Below are 14,985 nucleotides of genomic sequence, written 5' to 3'. Positions count from 1 at the left end.
GAAGTTGGTCAGCAGTTGTTGTTCTCTGTCTCCTCCCCCCTCGGTCTCAGTCATATGACAGCTGACTCTTGACTCCACTTCCTCAAACTTTAAAGTCCGACTCCGGGATTCCAGGCACCGCGTGCAGCTCGTTCTCGCTCTCCCCGGAGCACGAACCTGAACGGGGCCTTCATCTGAACGGCAGCGCCGGTGTGAGAGCTTGCGAGAGGAGCAAGGCCCGGAGCTGCACCGCGGAGGCTCCCGTAGCGGTTCGAGGTTCCCCCGACAGGCATGAGCGGAGGCAGGGGCGGCGGAGCTGCGGTACACCGGCGGCGGAGAGGAGGAGGCGCCGCTACCGCAGCCCTGACGCTGCTGACGGCGTGGCTCACCTGCTGCGTCAGGTGCGCGGAGGGCGTCAAACCGAGCAACATCGTCCTCGTGCTGGTGGACGACCAGGACGTTGTGCTGGGGGGGATGGTGAGTCGGTGCACCCGGAACCACATGCTTTATTGATTGCATTGATCCTGATAGAGCTCGTGACAGCGGTGTGACATCATCATAAAAACTTTGCACGAACACTTTGAGCTTCAAACATAAACATCCTAAAGTGCAATGATATTATAGCTACTCTGGGGTCTGAAGTCATGTAATCACATGATCTCTAAGTGTTATCAATAAGAATTACCCACTTTGTTTTGGTGATTAATGATTAATCACTTTAACCGCGACTACTTGTACAGACGGTGTTATTATGCTACTCGCTGTGAGCAGATGTTTATGCAGGTATAGATCAGAAATGTCACACCTTTAACTGATCATCATTTAAATGGAGATGATAACTGATATAATCTTACAACACTCTGACACGAGTGCATTTGGGGAATGCGCCGATCAGGCTTCTCTCCAGCGATATACCGATCTGTGGGTTTCGTTTCGGTCTGACCTGTTGATTACGATGTTTTTTCCCCCCAAAAGACCAAACGTAAAGAAAAAAAAAGTGCTGCCAGTTTTTGATGATGGCTTTTCTATCTTGTAATCAAAGCCCATATTTCTAATGTTTGCAGGATTTGTACTAACTAATTAAATACATAAATAAGTAAGTAATGCCTCGGTGTATATACTGCATGTTAGGCATGGCCCGGTAGGAAATTCTCATTGTATGGTAATCATAAGTAAAACTGCCACAATGTCAAACTATTGTGGTATTTACACTAAATCTAAAAATAACCCAGAACATACACTGCAAAGACAAAATCTCTCCAAGTATTTTTTTCTAGTTTGAATATCTTAGTACACTTGAAATACTACTACTACTACTACTACTAATAATAATAATAATAATAATAATTATTATTATTAATAAATAACTAAGACAAAACTAACAAGTAACTTTTCAGCAAGGTATAGGAGCTTGTTTTAAGTCAACAATCCTTGAATATTACATGAGACTAATAATAATTTTTTCCCCATTTTAAATGAACAAAAAAATGTTATTCAAAAACTGACTTGCAGCAAGCTCCTGTATCCTCCGGAAAGTTACGTGTTAGTCAGTTTTATCTTCATATTTTAAGTGTACTAAGATATTTACATTAGAAACTAGACAAAAACACTGGATTAGATTTAATTTTTTCTTGTAACTTTCATTTAAAGCAGAAAGCTAGCCAACTTTAGTGTTGAAACTACATTAAAGATGGCAGGTGTCATTACTTTCTTTTCCTCACCAAGACTCAGTTTTTTTCATTTGGGACAATAAATATTGTTAAACAGACAAATTTGTATTTGTTGTAAGATGTACAAAAAAACCATAGCAGCCATTTTTTCAATCAACAGAAACTGGTCTCTCTTTAAATTGTTAGCCATTAAGCTGCTCGGAAACGGTAACATTTTAAAACTTGGTACATCAACAGTAAGTGTCCGATGCTTACTTTACCGCTGAGCTAACTGTCAGTAAGGAACAGTGGAAAATCGATCAAACATCACACTGTGTATTCATTAAAAGGCTAAATTCTTGCACAAAGATGGATGATACACTCCTTTCTGGTTGGTGGCAGTGATGCTTCATATTGTTGTTTGCCAACCACCATTAACATCAAGAAGAAAGATCTGAATGCATGTACAATATGACGTTCCATCCATCTTTCCAGTGTTATTGACTTAAATTTACAAATCTAAACTCCTACGCATACATTTTTAAAATTGACATTATCCTCACCCCGTACACCATCTGTTTTTATGGAGCAAAAAAATATCAATAGTTATAGTTAATTTGATGGGGGAAAAAAAGTTCAGGTTTATTTATTTTTGACCTGCCGATCACCAGTCATACCAATGTCTGGTCTATTGATTGCTGCATCTTTAACTTCTTTTGTCAGCTTTCTAGTTTGTTTGCATGCTGGGACACGAGCAGCTCTGCGTGTCTCACACTTCTTGTTTCATTTCGGCAGACGCCTATGAAGAAAACGAAAGAACTAATAGGAGAAGCAGGAGCAACTTTTGTGAACGCTGTGAGTGTTTCAGTCTTTTTACTGTTTGTCCTTTTCACAGGAAAACCACTTTTTCCTTTTAGCTACAAAGTCTCACAGATGTGCTCACTTGGTTTTTGTAAATCAACAAGCTTACAAAAGATGTCTCTTTTCATTTGAATTCAGCAGGAACAGTGTGTGATTAGTTTAACCAAAACCACAAAAATCTCAGTATTTGCCTTTTTTTCCCGTTTCAATATGATAGCTTGATTGTCCATTTTAGTGATGCATCCTTTTTTCTGCTGTTTTTCACTCTCCTTTCCCAAAGAGGAGGAAATATTTTTTTATACACATGTGCCTTTCAGAGCACTCAGTCACCTTGCAGTAAAAGGCATCATGAAAAGCATATGGATAGTACAAAATATGAAAATGTTCTGTAGAGGTTTATTATTTATCTACATAGTCATTTGTGTGAGTTAAATCAGTAGATGTCTTGTTTCGTGAGCAGTAGGTGTGTGGCCATACATCGATTAAATGATTCAGTTACTTCGGGACAAAAAGGGAAAATATTTATCTAAACTGTCATATTTAGGATTATTCAGGATGATCGAGCTGAATAATCCTTTGAAACACTTTGAAGAATATGCTAACCCTAAAATGTTTTGTTTGAGGTTTTAAAAAATAGTGAAAGTTTAAATTCTGCTTTAATGTAAAAAGGGAATTAAAAGTATGTTAATTTTTTTTCTGTTTGTTTCTTTATGACTTTTAAGTCAACTGATTTAAAAAAAGAAGAGAAATGTGAAACTGTAATGAACAAATGATCTACTTTTATGTCTTTTGAGATAATTATGAAATATATATTTTGAAATTTAAATGCCCGATGCATGTAATAACTTAGAAATAAAATGTTTGAATCATATTACTTCTTTGGGTTATGCTGAGTCGCTCTCTTTCTCGTTGCTCCTCCTGTGTAGTTCACGGTCACGCCGCTGTGCTGCCCCAGCAGGAGCAGCATCCTGTCAGGTCGGTACCCCCACAACCACGAGGTGCGGAACAACTCCCTGTCCGGGAACTGCTCCAGCGCTCAGTGGCAGAAAGGACCTGAAGCCGAGGCGTTCCCCGTCTACCTCAGCAAGCAGAAATACCAGACGTTCTTCGGGGGGAAATACCTGAACCAGGTCTGGGTTCCCGTCCTGATTTATCCAGACTTAGAACAAAACAGTCTTAGAACAAAACAAAAGCTTTAAACAAGCTCACCGATGGCTGTTCTGTGTGCTGAATTTTGTAATTTCACATTAGAGGTGGCCATTTATTGTATCGCTTATCATTTATCATTATACATTTTTTTATCGCGATAAGAATTTAGATTTATCGTCACAATAAATCCAGTTAATGACGTTTAAAAACCCCAAAGCCATCCATTTTGTTTCAGTAAATTCTCCACTGTTTATTCAATGAGAGTATCATTTCATATCAATACATTTGAAAATATGATTAAATGCAGTTAATGTGAGCAGCTTGGTGATGCACATCACACTTTTGTTATGTGACTGGGGTCATAAGGTTTGTGTTTGTGGGGCTACAGTCACAGCCATACAGTTATCTAAAAAAGACGTCCTTATCGTCACTTTCATTGTTAACAGAATAGAACCACAAAACACATTTTATGGATTAATTACACACAGATAGATGTTTGATTGCCTTTATTTTTATATTTGAGCCTATGTGTGTCATTTTGACTACATTAACCTGGTGGTGTATTAGGGACACTGTAGATACAAATAAGGCATACATTTTTCTAGAAAAACAAGGACATTTCTGAGCCCCTAAAGTCAAAACTTTGCTAGGGATAAACTCAGAAATTTTGTCATTAATCTCCGAAATTTTCTAGAACAATGTGGACATTTCTGAGTTCGAAAAGTCAAATATTTGCTAGAAAAAACTCAGAAATTTTGAGATTTATCTCAAAAATTGTCTGGAAAAAACTTTAAAAAGTAAAAAAACATCTGACTTTTTCAAACAACTTTTCTTGTTTTTCTAGAATATTTCTGAGCTTAATCTCAAAAAGATTTTTGGCAGAAATTTACTCCTATTATATTTTTCTGTCTATAGTGGCCTTACTTTGCCATTGCATTAACCTCCAAATTGCACTCAGAAATTTTGAGATGAACCTCAGAAATTTGAATTTTCTTCTATAAATTTTCTGAACTAGTACAGTGGAAATTTTTCTAGAAAAAAAAAAACCCTCAGAGATTTGAGGGTTTCAAAAGCAGAACATTTTCGAGTTTTGAAATTCAAAACCTTGCAAGGTTTTTTTCTAAAAAATCTCTGAGATTGATCTCAAAAAGCTTTTTTGGCAGAAATGTACTCTTCCTTGCTGTTTTTTCTCCCCCGTCTATGCTGGCCCTAACCGCTGCAGTAACCTCTGACTCCTGCTGTGTGCTCCATTTTCACCAGTACGGCACCAAAGCCGCTGGAGACGTCGACCACATTCCCCCTGGCTGGGACCAGTGGAACGCCTTGGTGAGTGCTGCATTAAATCGTCTGTTTGTCCTGCGGTCCGTCGCGGCTCTCGCCTCACCGGCGCTGTGTGACGCTGCAGGTGGGGAACTCCCAGTACTACAACTACACTCTGTCTGTGAACGGCAAAGCGGAGAAGCACGGGGACAGCTACGAGAAGGACTACCTGACCGACCTCATCGTGAGTCACAGTCACACCCACACACCTGTGACTCCTGCTCACACTCAGCCTTGTGATCGGCAGCATTTCATAAAATCAGTGGCTGTTTACGCAAGAATTTACGGCACAGCTGCACAAATCAGCTGCTGCAACGCAGAAATATAAAAAGCTCAGTGATGTGTGAAGTTAATCATCTGCCAGAGAAACAAGTTGCAGCAGTTGCTTACTGAGCTTACTCAACATGTTGGACGTCTTTATGTAGTGATGAGGTTTCCTCATCAGGTGATGGTTGATAATCCTTTGGTTTAACCAGAATAACGTAGAATTTGTAATCGGCAGTTTAGATATTTATATATATATATATATATATATATATATATATAAAAGTAAAAAAATGTAAGGAATTGTGCTCCTAAAGAGCAGAATGAATCTGTTTTTGTGGGAGGCTTGCTTTTTGCCCTAATTCACTTCCTGGGTTTGTGTATCAGGACTCATCTCTACTTGGCTCTAAAACCATCTAAATGAAACCTCATGTGTTCATGTTTTTCCAGTTCTCTCCATTTCATTCAGCCTGACCTTCACTGACCTTATGAACTCTTTGACTCTTTACTTTTTCAGACATTCTGTTGATTTGCTGCTGTTTTTCAGATCCTTTTTCCTGGTTTGGGTCAAACAGCAGCCTCACTTTTCATTCTTTCTTGGTTGTGCATTTAAATAAAGAAAATACTTTAGTTATACCAAAAGGAAATGAAATGTTGTCGCATCCAGAGCCAGTTTTGTAATGTATTTTACACATTGAAATTACAGTACATTAATAGGTAGACCAACCCGCCTGTTGGTATGAATTAATGAGTTGTTGATTTAAAAGCGTCTGGCTGATGGCTACATGCTAAAGGATGTGCTATAGCTTTACATTCTTAAATTTCTATAGACTTAATTACTTATATTATTAATATATTTTTTTAAATCAGCAGTATTAAAACACCTTGAGTTTGCTTGTACAATATGCATTTATAAAAATGAATAAAAATAAATAAATCTTTGTTTCTCCCAAACAGTCAGGGCCCTGGGCTGCTGCCATTGGCTCAGCTCATATCCAAATATCTTCAAAGAGTCATTGAGATGTTAGAGTAGGGGATATGATGGGCTCAACCTCCTCCTTTTCAACTCCTGAGGGGTTTGGGGTGATAGTTCAGCTGTTATTTGAGCTTTTGAGATGCTAATCTCGTACTACCAGTTGTGAAAACAAAACCTTTTTGCCACGGTTGCACATTGTAACAACTCTCCAAAAATACAAAAAGTAAAAGCGAACATTCTTCCAGCAGCACAGCGTCTAAAACCAGTGGGAATAATTGTCCAAACATGCAACGCCTCAACCAAGAACACTGAAAGTTAAAAACAAAAAACAATCAGAGCTAAGGTGACAGAGACATTCTAACATGCTGTTAGCATAAGCGACAGAAATAAAAGGTTTCCACATCCCTTTAACCTTTTGATGTTCTGCTATGCTACAACCACCAACTTGAATGAGTGAGTGTATAACTGAAGTTGATGGATATAACACATGGTTTTCTAAATCTGAAAGGCCATTGTTTTCAACCCCCGATCCAGAACTTTGTGGAATCATCTTTTTCTGCTGCAGTTTCAGATGTGAGGCTTTTAGGGAATGTCTCACCAATCAGCCTCATACACCTACAGGCTGACATTTGGCCTATTGATCTTTGCAAAATAACTCAATCTCACACCTAGTTCACATGTTAACGGCATTTAAAAGTAGCTTAACTTTTATAATTGTCCCCACAAATTAACATCCTGGCACCATGTTTAATTCGCAACAGGAAGTTGTGGTTGTTTGGAAGCAATCTGATTGGCTGAGATAGATTTGGCTTTGTGCTATTCTGCCCCCTACGGGTTTGGCATGTTTAAGACATATTTGTGCGGATTCATGTGGATGAAAACTCTTCTGAAACTAATCCAGTGTACAATGTTATTTTCTTAAAACAATGTAGTGGAGATATAAACTTTTTTTATAAAGACCAGGTTATATGTCGCATTGTCAGATTGGAGAAATTATTTAAATAGGAATTCTCCTACCTCAGATTCCTAATTTGATTCCGGCCTGGACTTTGACTGGGTCAGTGGATGGAGCATGCTCAGCTTTCTGCATGTTCTCTGTGGGTATCCCTGGCTTCCTTCCTGGCGTCCAAAAATGAGGATGTTACTTTAATCACGCTCTCTAAACTTCCCTTGTGTATTTTGCGTGTGTCTCTCTTCTCTCTTCAAGTCACTGTAACACACAAACTGAGATCAGTAGAATGTGAATGGTATTTCACGCTGTAGAACGAGGAACATGATTTCCAGCAGAAATGGCTTCCGTTCTTTTCTAAGCGAGCGGTGACCATCCTGGCATGTCGACACGGGCTGATGATGAAAATGTTACAGATATGAAAACATTGGTTTGCTAATCATTGGTTTCCATATCTACAGAGCTGGTCCAAATCATCAGAGCACTTGACGATTAAACCAGAACCATAATAATCTTGTCAGCTCATAAACCAAACAGATGCGTATCTTGTTATCACAGGAAGTCACGCTCCCTTATCTCCTGATAACGAGATAATGTTCTTGTTATCTCCAGGAAGCCACTTAAAACAGACTCTTAAAGGGCAACGCAGATCTCTGCTTCCACACAGTCCCACTCTACAAGTGAAGATGCACCGATTTTTAACGGCCAAACAAACCGGTTCAGAGGGCTAGTTAAATTTAACCAAGAGAGAAATACTAAAACAAATCACCATGGTTCGTGACGGTGAGTCGGAGGTTTGGCTTCTGAGAAGAAGGAAGTGCTGTGTGGTGCAAACTAAATCAGTAATATCACGAACAGAAATGCAACATGCTAAAATAAAAAGTATTCACCCCCTTGGATGTTTTTATCCTTTTTGTTGCTTTTACAAATCAGTCATAATCAATAATTTTTTTTGCCAAATAAAGATCCTTTAGTGCAGATGTGTTCAAACATTTTTTGCCGTGGGCTGAAGTTGGCAAGGTAAATTGAAAGGGGGTAAAAAAAAAAATTTAAAAAAATTACATTTTAATTTTAGTTTATTTATTTTTGTTAAGAGGATGAATCCAGACTTATTTACAGAGGAGCCAATGCTTACTCACACAGGAAATGAATGTTGGAAGGTGGTGCACCACCAGAGATCTTCCTGTGTGAAACGCATACTGAGAACCAAACGTCTGTGTTTCTGGTCAGAGCCTCATTTTAATAGTTTGACTTTACATCAGAGCAGACGTTCTCACAGAATGACATGTTGTGACAGAATTACCTAAACCTTTAAACTATAACTGATAACATGACAGAAAGGCTTTTTGTTTCAAACTGAGAAGCAACACTTATTCCTGGTGCTACTAAAATAATAGAATATGTTAATTGTTGCACTCTATAATTTTTATTATTTTGGTTTTAACTGACAGACATGAAGAATGAGGGAACACAGACGAGCCTGTCAGAGTTGGTTTTATTTCTTAGCTAAAGATATTCAGAAAAAGCAATAAAAACTGAATCTACTCCAGTCTGTCCATATGAATATTATACAAAGGACATTGAACAGAAATATATTGGTGTTTTTAAGCAGTGAGGAAATAAGCACTGTTGTCTGATTGGCTCGGTTTAGAGTCCACTGGAGTAATCCAGTTTTATGGTAGAAAGCCCAGACTATGGTGTGAAGGGAGATGAGAATCAAGCGGAATTTTGTAGGAAGACAATGGAGGGAAGAAGGTTGTTGCTGAACTGTTCATAAAGATGTACTTTTTTGGCAAAAAAGAAACGCCTAAAAACATGTAGAACAGTGAAGGACCAGTGTAGACTACCACTATGCCACTTCCTGAACCTCTTTAAACCACTAAATGTTGCAAAGTCCAAATCCAACCAACAGGTTCCTTCTTAATGAGCTCTGAGTTAAGCTGAAGGGAACCAAGCTTGAAAAACAGCTGACAGGTCTGTCAGCATGGAACGGCTGAGACTGTTGAGTCTTTTACATCTTTGATCAAAACCCGTTTTTATTCTATTGATTCAGAGTTTGACTTTCTTTTATAATGACAGATATGGCGTATATTTGTATTTTGTTATTTTGCTTTATTTAATTGAACTGCACAGCCCTTGGGTAAACATCTGTTGTTGTCATGTGCTATATTGATGTAATAATCTGTTTTGTCCTCTTTTCAGCTGAACCGTTCACTCAGTTTCCTGGATGACAGAAGCCCCCAGCATCCCTTTTTCATCATGCTGGCGCCGCCGGCGCCTCACTCCCCGTGGACGGCAGCACCGCAGTACCAGAAGGAGTTCAACAACGTGCAAGCCCCCCGAGACGGCAGCTTTGACAAACCAGGGAAGGTAAGAACATGGATGGTGTGTCAGCCAACATGAGGCCTGCTTCTAGTCTGGATCTCTATGGAACGCCTGTCATGTCCTTTTCTTTTCTGTTTGCTGTTTCCAGGACAAACACTGGCTGTTGCGTCAGCCTGTCAACCCCATGCCTAACAGCTCCCTCACATTCTTGGATAATGCCTACAGGAGGAGGTAGGAACAGGTGGAGTGGGATGGAGTTGTGCTTAAAAAAGAAAAATCTCCAAACACAAAATAAACAAAAATGCAGATGTACAACGTTCACTGGAAAAAAAAACAACCTTGGAACTGGTAGAACCGGTTGGAACACGCAACATTTTCAGCCCTTTCTGCACCAGAATGCTTCTGCAACCATTTATAAACAAATGTGTCACCTCCAGTAAATTATAAGTCCATCTGTTTAATTTCCTTGCTATGAAATATTCAGCAGTCAGCCGTCAATGGTGAGACAACAAAGTGGGATCGATTGTGGATGATGGCGACATGTAGCACCAGAGCAGAGTCTCCTTCAATTGACGGAACATAAGCATGGAAAACGTTATCAATATTCTGCTAATGTCCCAGTTTCACAATTGCAATGTTTTCATTAAACAAGGAACGCAATTAAAATCAAACATGAGTAAGTTTGTTCACAAGATAAATCATTAAAAAACATGGAGCGCCACAATCCAACTACTTTCGGTCTTTTTCTTCTTCTTCATGGTCTGCGCCAGCAACAACATCATGTGGCTCCTGTGAGGTGGAAAAAAGTGTTTCCATTGCAGTTTTGCGAGATAAACAAACTCACCTCTTGCTAGTGCCAAAACGTTTTCTTGACAAACGAGTTTTTTTTTTTTTAAATTGCCGTGTTTCCATTGAGCAAATTTATTTTCAAAATGTCTACTTGTGCAAATATATGGCCAATGGAAACACAGCTAGCGCTGAGCTGGATGTGGGTTGACTGGTCCAGGTCTGATCAGAATCACCTCACTCACTGTGGCAGCTGACATTCCTGCGGACCCCACACAACCTGGACACAAACTGTTCAGTGTTTTACCTTCAGACCACAGCTGCAGCAGTGACACTTTCTGCCCCCCTCTATCACCCTGACCAACACTCGAGAGTAAAATTGTGTTGAACCTGCCCTTCTGCATTTTGTTCAAAACTCTCCTCATCCGACTCTCTGACCAGACATGATGCTTTGTTGTGTTGAGACTAAAGTAAAATGTTTCCCTCCTGCAGGTGGCAGACGCTGCTGTCTGTGGATGACATGGTGGAGAAGCTGGTGAAGAAACTGGACAGTATAAACGAGCTGAACAACACCTACATCTTCTACACCTCAGATAACGGCTACCACACAGGTCTGCTCCGGCGGACCACTGAGAGCGTCTTCAACTTTCATTTAGCATCTTTTAAAAAAGACGTTTGTGTCTCGTGAGATTTTAGTTTATTTTCAAAAAAATATGCACATCCGGTTAACACAGAAACAACAGTTTAAAGCTGCAACAGACGTTCATCTTTTCAAAATAAATACATAAATAAGCAGCTTCACATTGTGTTTTGTGTGTTTACACTTGAGTTTAGTTTTTCTGTCCGATCTGTCCAGGTCAGTTTTCTCTGCCCATCGATAAGAGGCAGCTGTATGAGTTTGACATCAGGACACCACTGTTGGTCCGTGGCCCTGGCATCAAACCAAACCAGATGATAAAGGTCACAACCATCTTCCACCTACACTGATTTTCAGCTCTTTCATATGAGTCATTGTAACATTCCTGTTTTTTTGTGTTTTTTATGTCTCTCTTTCAGGGTCCGGTGCTGAACATCGACCTCGCCTCCACCTTCCTTGACATTTCTGGCGTCAACCTGTCCACCATCAACGTGGACGGACAGTCTTTCCTCGCTCAGATGGTCAGCTACCTCATTCCGCTCACCGACATGTTTTCCTTTTATTATTTCGAGTCCACCTTAAATCCTGACTAAGGTTTCTGTTCAGGCCCCGTCACTGCGAAACAGCACGGCACGACCGTTCTTCCTCGTTGAATACACCGGAGAGGGAAATCCAACCAAGGACCCGACCTGCCCCAAACTTGGCCCCGGAGTGTCTGTAAGCAAATGCTGACGTCTTCAAAAACGCGCTAGAGAGATTTGCTCTTGGTTACAACATCACCGATCTAAAAACCAGGACCTGTACGCACAGAGATCCTTATGATCTCGGATCTAGTTCTCACTTGTTCAGATTTATAGACAAACTTCCACTCAGCCTAAAAAGTCTGACTGGTTTGAGGAAGTGTGAATGCAATGTTACGTCATCTAGTTGATATTAACACCTGTCAACTGTGATTTCCTGCCTTTGTAAACTTGTTTGATCTGGAAAACGGCCAACATGACATGGGAAAGGAAAGGAAGCAAAAACCAAATGGGAGCAGAACCTGCTGTTGCCACGGCGCTGTCCGTCCCCACTCTGTTGGTTTTTCCATTTTCCCTGCGTAAGACGCTTTCAGCCTCTCTAAAGGTTCCTCCTAAATGTGCTGAGAATTTTGTCTAAAGAGCTTTGTGAACACTTTTCATCTTACAGAGGGGAAATTCAGTGCAGCCCATCTGGTGGGAAAAAACCAACTTGTGGCCACGACCATAACTTAATAAGTCAAACCCACGACTTGTTCAATTCGTCACCGTGACTTGTTTAACTAAGTTGTTCCCATGAGATACGGAGCCATGTCCACAAATTAAACAAGTTGTTTCCATGAGTTAAGTCTGGAGCAAAATTTTCTTTTCTTTTTTTTTGTATTGTCACCAGATGAGCTCCATAAAATTCTAATAAAAACTTTAGAATTAAAAAAATCTTATGATTTTTCACTAGGACCACTAGAACTGTTTCCAGACTTAGGATTCTTTGTGTATTTATATTTCTGTGTTTTAAATTGCCATTCCTGGATGCTGGAATTTACAAGGAATAAGTTCCAGGTAAAATGATGAGTAAAATTTTTGTAACTGATCATGGCATGCAGAAAGAATGTAATCTAAACACTCACTGAATTTTGTGAGCTTTTTCTAAACGTGTTTAAAACAGGACATGTATCATGTATTTTAATGGGATTTTCTATATGAGTCCAATGCAATTTAACGTGTAATTAGGAAGTGGAAGAGAAGTGCTCCGTTGTTTTCAACACTTCACTTCAGAAATCTGTTGTCACTTTGATTTCCAAATGTGTGCATACCAAGTGAACTTTAACTCGTTTTCCAGCAATGTTTCCCAGACTGCGTGTGTGAGGACGCCTTCAACAACACGTACGCCTGTGTGCGGACGCTCGACGGCAAGCAGGACCTGCAGTACTGCGAGTTCGCAGACAGCGAGGTAACGGCGACTCGGGACCTGAACCTTGGACTGGTGTATGTGAACAGAGACAGTGTTTAAACTTGTTTGGTATCTGCAGTCTTTTGTAGAAATGTACAACATGACTTCAGACCCACACCAGCTGGAGAACATCGTGAAGAAGGTGGATCCGTCAATCCTCCAAGACATGAACCAGCGGCTCATAAAGCTGCAGTCCTGCATGGGGGACAGCTGCCGTAACATCAAGTAGAGAGGGCGACGACGAGCGTCCTGCCACGGTCAGAGGGAAACGCCAAGCGCTCTGATGTGTCCAGACAGGTAGACAGACATTTTGATTGGCTTACAGAGGAAATAAAAGAGAAGTCCCGGCTGAAGTCCGTTCATAATTGCGTCAGTTTCAGGCTCCTGCTGTTGTTCACTTTTCATATTTCTGGATGCCACCGTTCAGAGGAGAAAACTCGTTTTCTCTTAGGTTTGTACTCAGAGCTGATGGGAATGGTTCACTCTAATAGTTCTTAAAAATCTTTGAGTTTTTGAGTAGTGAAACTCCTGTCGTCTGTATACCATCTTGGAAAGCTGGGGGTCATCCAATATGGCCGCCATGCATATGAAACATAAACAAGTTGCAGTATTGATTGGTTTATTTATCTGATGGTGTTGAGATGAACCAGTGACAAATATTGTCCTGTGACCTTAACTCTAAAGTGTCTGAATGCATAAAATGCTAATAAATGCATTGCTATTTCTGGTTAATAGCAGTTAGCTAGCTCACTTAGCAAAACAACTGCCTAGTTCTGCTGGATTTTCTGACCTTTAAGGCAAACAGATCATTAACTTAGCAACAGCTAGCCTAGCTTAGAGCAGCTAACGGAACAAAAAAAAGAAAAAAAAAACATATACAGTATGTATATTTTGTTCTTCTGCTCAAAAGCAACAACCTACATGACAAAGGAATGAATAAACAGTTAGGTTTTACATTCAGCCTCATTAAAAAAGCTTTAATTAGCGCTTGATAAATCAAAATGTCTGCCGCCTCTCTGAGCAGTGCCTGGTCATCTCGTCCTTTTAAAAGCGTTCTTTTTGTCTTGTAAAGCACACTTCTTTTTTTGAAATCCATGCTGTGACATTTTGCATCATGTAACATTCACTATGAATGTTCAACCTTCTAAATGTTTGATTATACCTAAGACATAAGCATAAGAAGCTATCAGACATAACAGCGATTTGTTTCTGATGGTGACGTCCAGCCAAAGCCTCGTCCGTTCTGTCGTTACTCTGGCCATCTTTCTGTTGATCTAAATGAGACTTCAGTTGTTTTTTTATTTTGTCTTTTTGGATCTGATGTCTCCCACTTCATACACCAGCCACCATTAGACAGTTGGTATGATGCATGTTTGTCACCCATGTGTAGTGTAGTGTAACTCAGTGCCACAGTAAACTGTAGAAGTCATCTGTGTTTTCATGCAGATCTTTTTATATCATTTATTCTCTGCAGCACTTTGAAGAAAACAAATGAAAACAGAGTTTGCCTGGAGTCGGACACTCAGTCCCGTCTTGTGCCTTGAGATGTGAAAAATTGGCATTTTATACAAAAGTTTTATACGATTTTTTTTTTTTTTTTTCTGATTATCCATGTTGTGTTTTGGAGGTGAAGGATGTTCCCTGTGTTCTTGAATGTCTTCTCTGATTTCTGAATAACTGGAAAGGGATTTTTTTTTAACCTTTAATCTTGTGTGCCTTTTTGTTTTTGCACAGATTATGTGTAAATTGCCTTAAATGTGAATGGATTTACACTGTGATTATTGATCATTAAAATAAAGATCATTTTACTATAATCATGGGAGTATTTTCTTTACTGTCACTGTCAATTCAGGTCCTGTTGGCAGGGGCGGAGCTAGACTTTTAAAGTTGGGGGTGCCAGGGCTACCTCTGGGGGCGTGGCAAAAGTTAAAATGATGTGTGTATACATCTATACATTGATCTATCTATCTAGTCGATAGATCAATATATGTATATATATATATGCATGCGCATTTAATCATATTTGATTATATTTTAAATAGACATATGTCTCATTAAAAAAATAACCAAATATTCGGTTAAACGACTGGAAAATTGTAAACCCTTTGTCATTTGATAGGTT

The 14,985-nt window shown here is 39.6% G+C and overlaps 1 protein-coding gene across 1 annotated transcript; it reads left to right on the top strand.

Moving 5' to 3' along the window:
* Positions 1-82: 82 nt before the first annotated feature.
* On the top strand, positions 83-14,677 carry gnsb (glucosamine (N-acetyl)-6-sulfatase (Sanfilippo disease IIID), b). Its single transcript, XM_014982568.2, has 13 exons — positions 83-456; positions 2,424-2,483; positions 3,416-3,619; positions 4,899-4,964; positions 5,044-5,142; positions 9,350-9,517; positions 9,621-9,703; positions 10,751-10,869; positions 11,115-11,218; positions 11,315-11,416; positions 11,502-11,612; positions 12,753-12,863; positions 12,943-14,677. The coding sequence occupies exons 1-13, from the start codon at positions 271-273 to the stop codon at positions 13,090-13,092; spliced, it is 1,563 nt and encodes a 520-aa protein (XP_014838054.2). The 5' UTR covers positions 83-270; the 3' UTR covers positions 13,093-14,677.
* Positions 14,678-14,985: the final 308 nt, after the last annotated feature.

The sequence above is a fragment of the Poecilia mexicana genome, unplaced genomic scaffold (genome assembly GCF_051168715.1).
Source record: "Poecilia mexicana isolate PSO_F unplaced genomic scaffold, ASM5116871v1 scaffold_12, whole genome shotgun sequence".
NCBI lineage: Eukaryota > Metazoa > Chordata > Actinopteri > Cyprinodontiformes > Poeciliidae > Poecilia > Poecilia mexicana.
The sequence above is the reverse complement of the archived record's forward strand: the minus strand, read 5'-3'. Positions and strand labels throughout refer to the sequence as shown.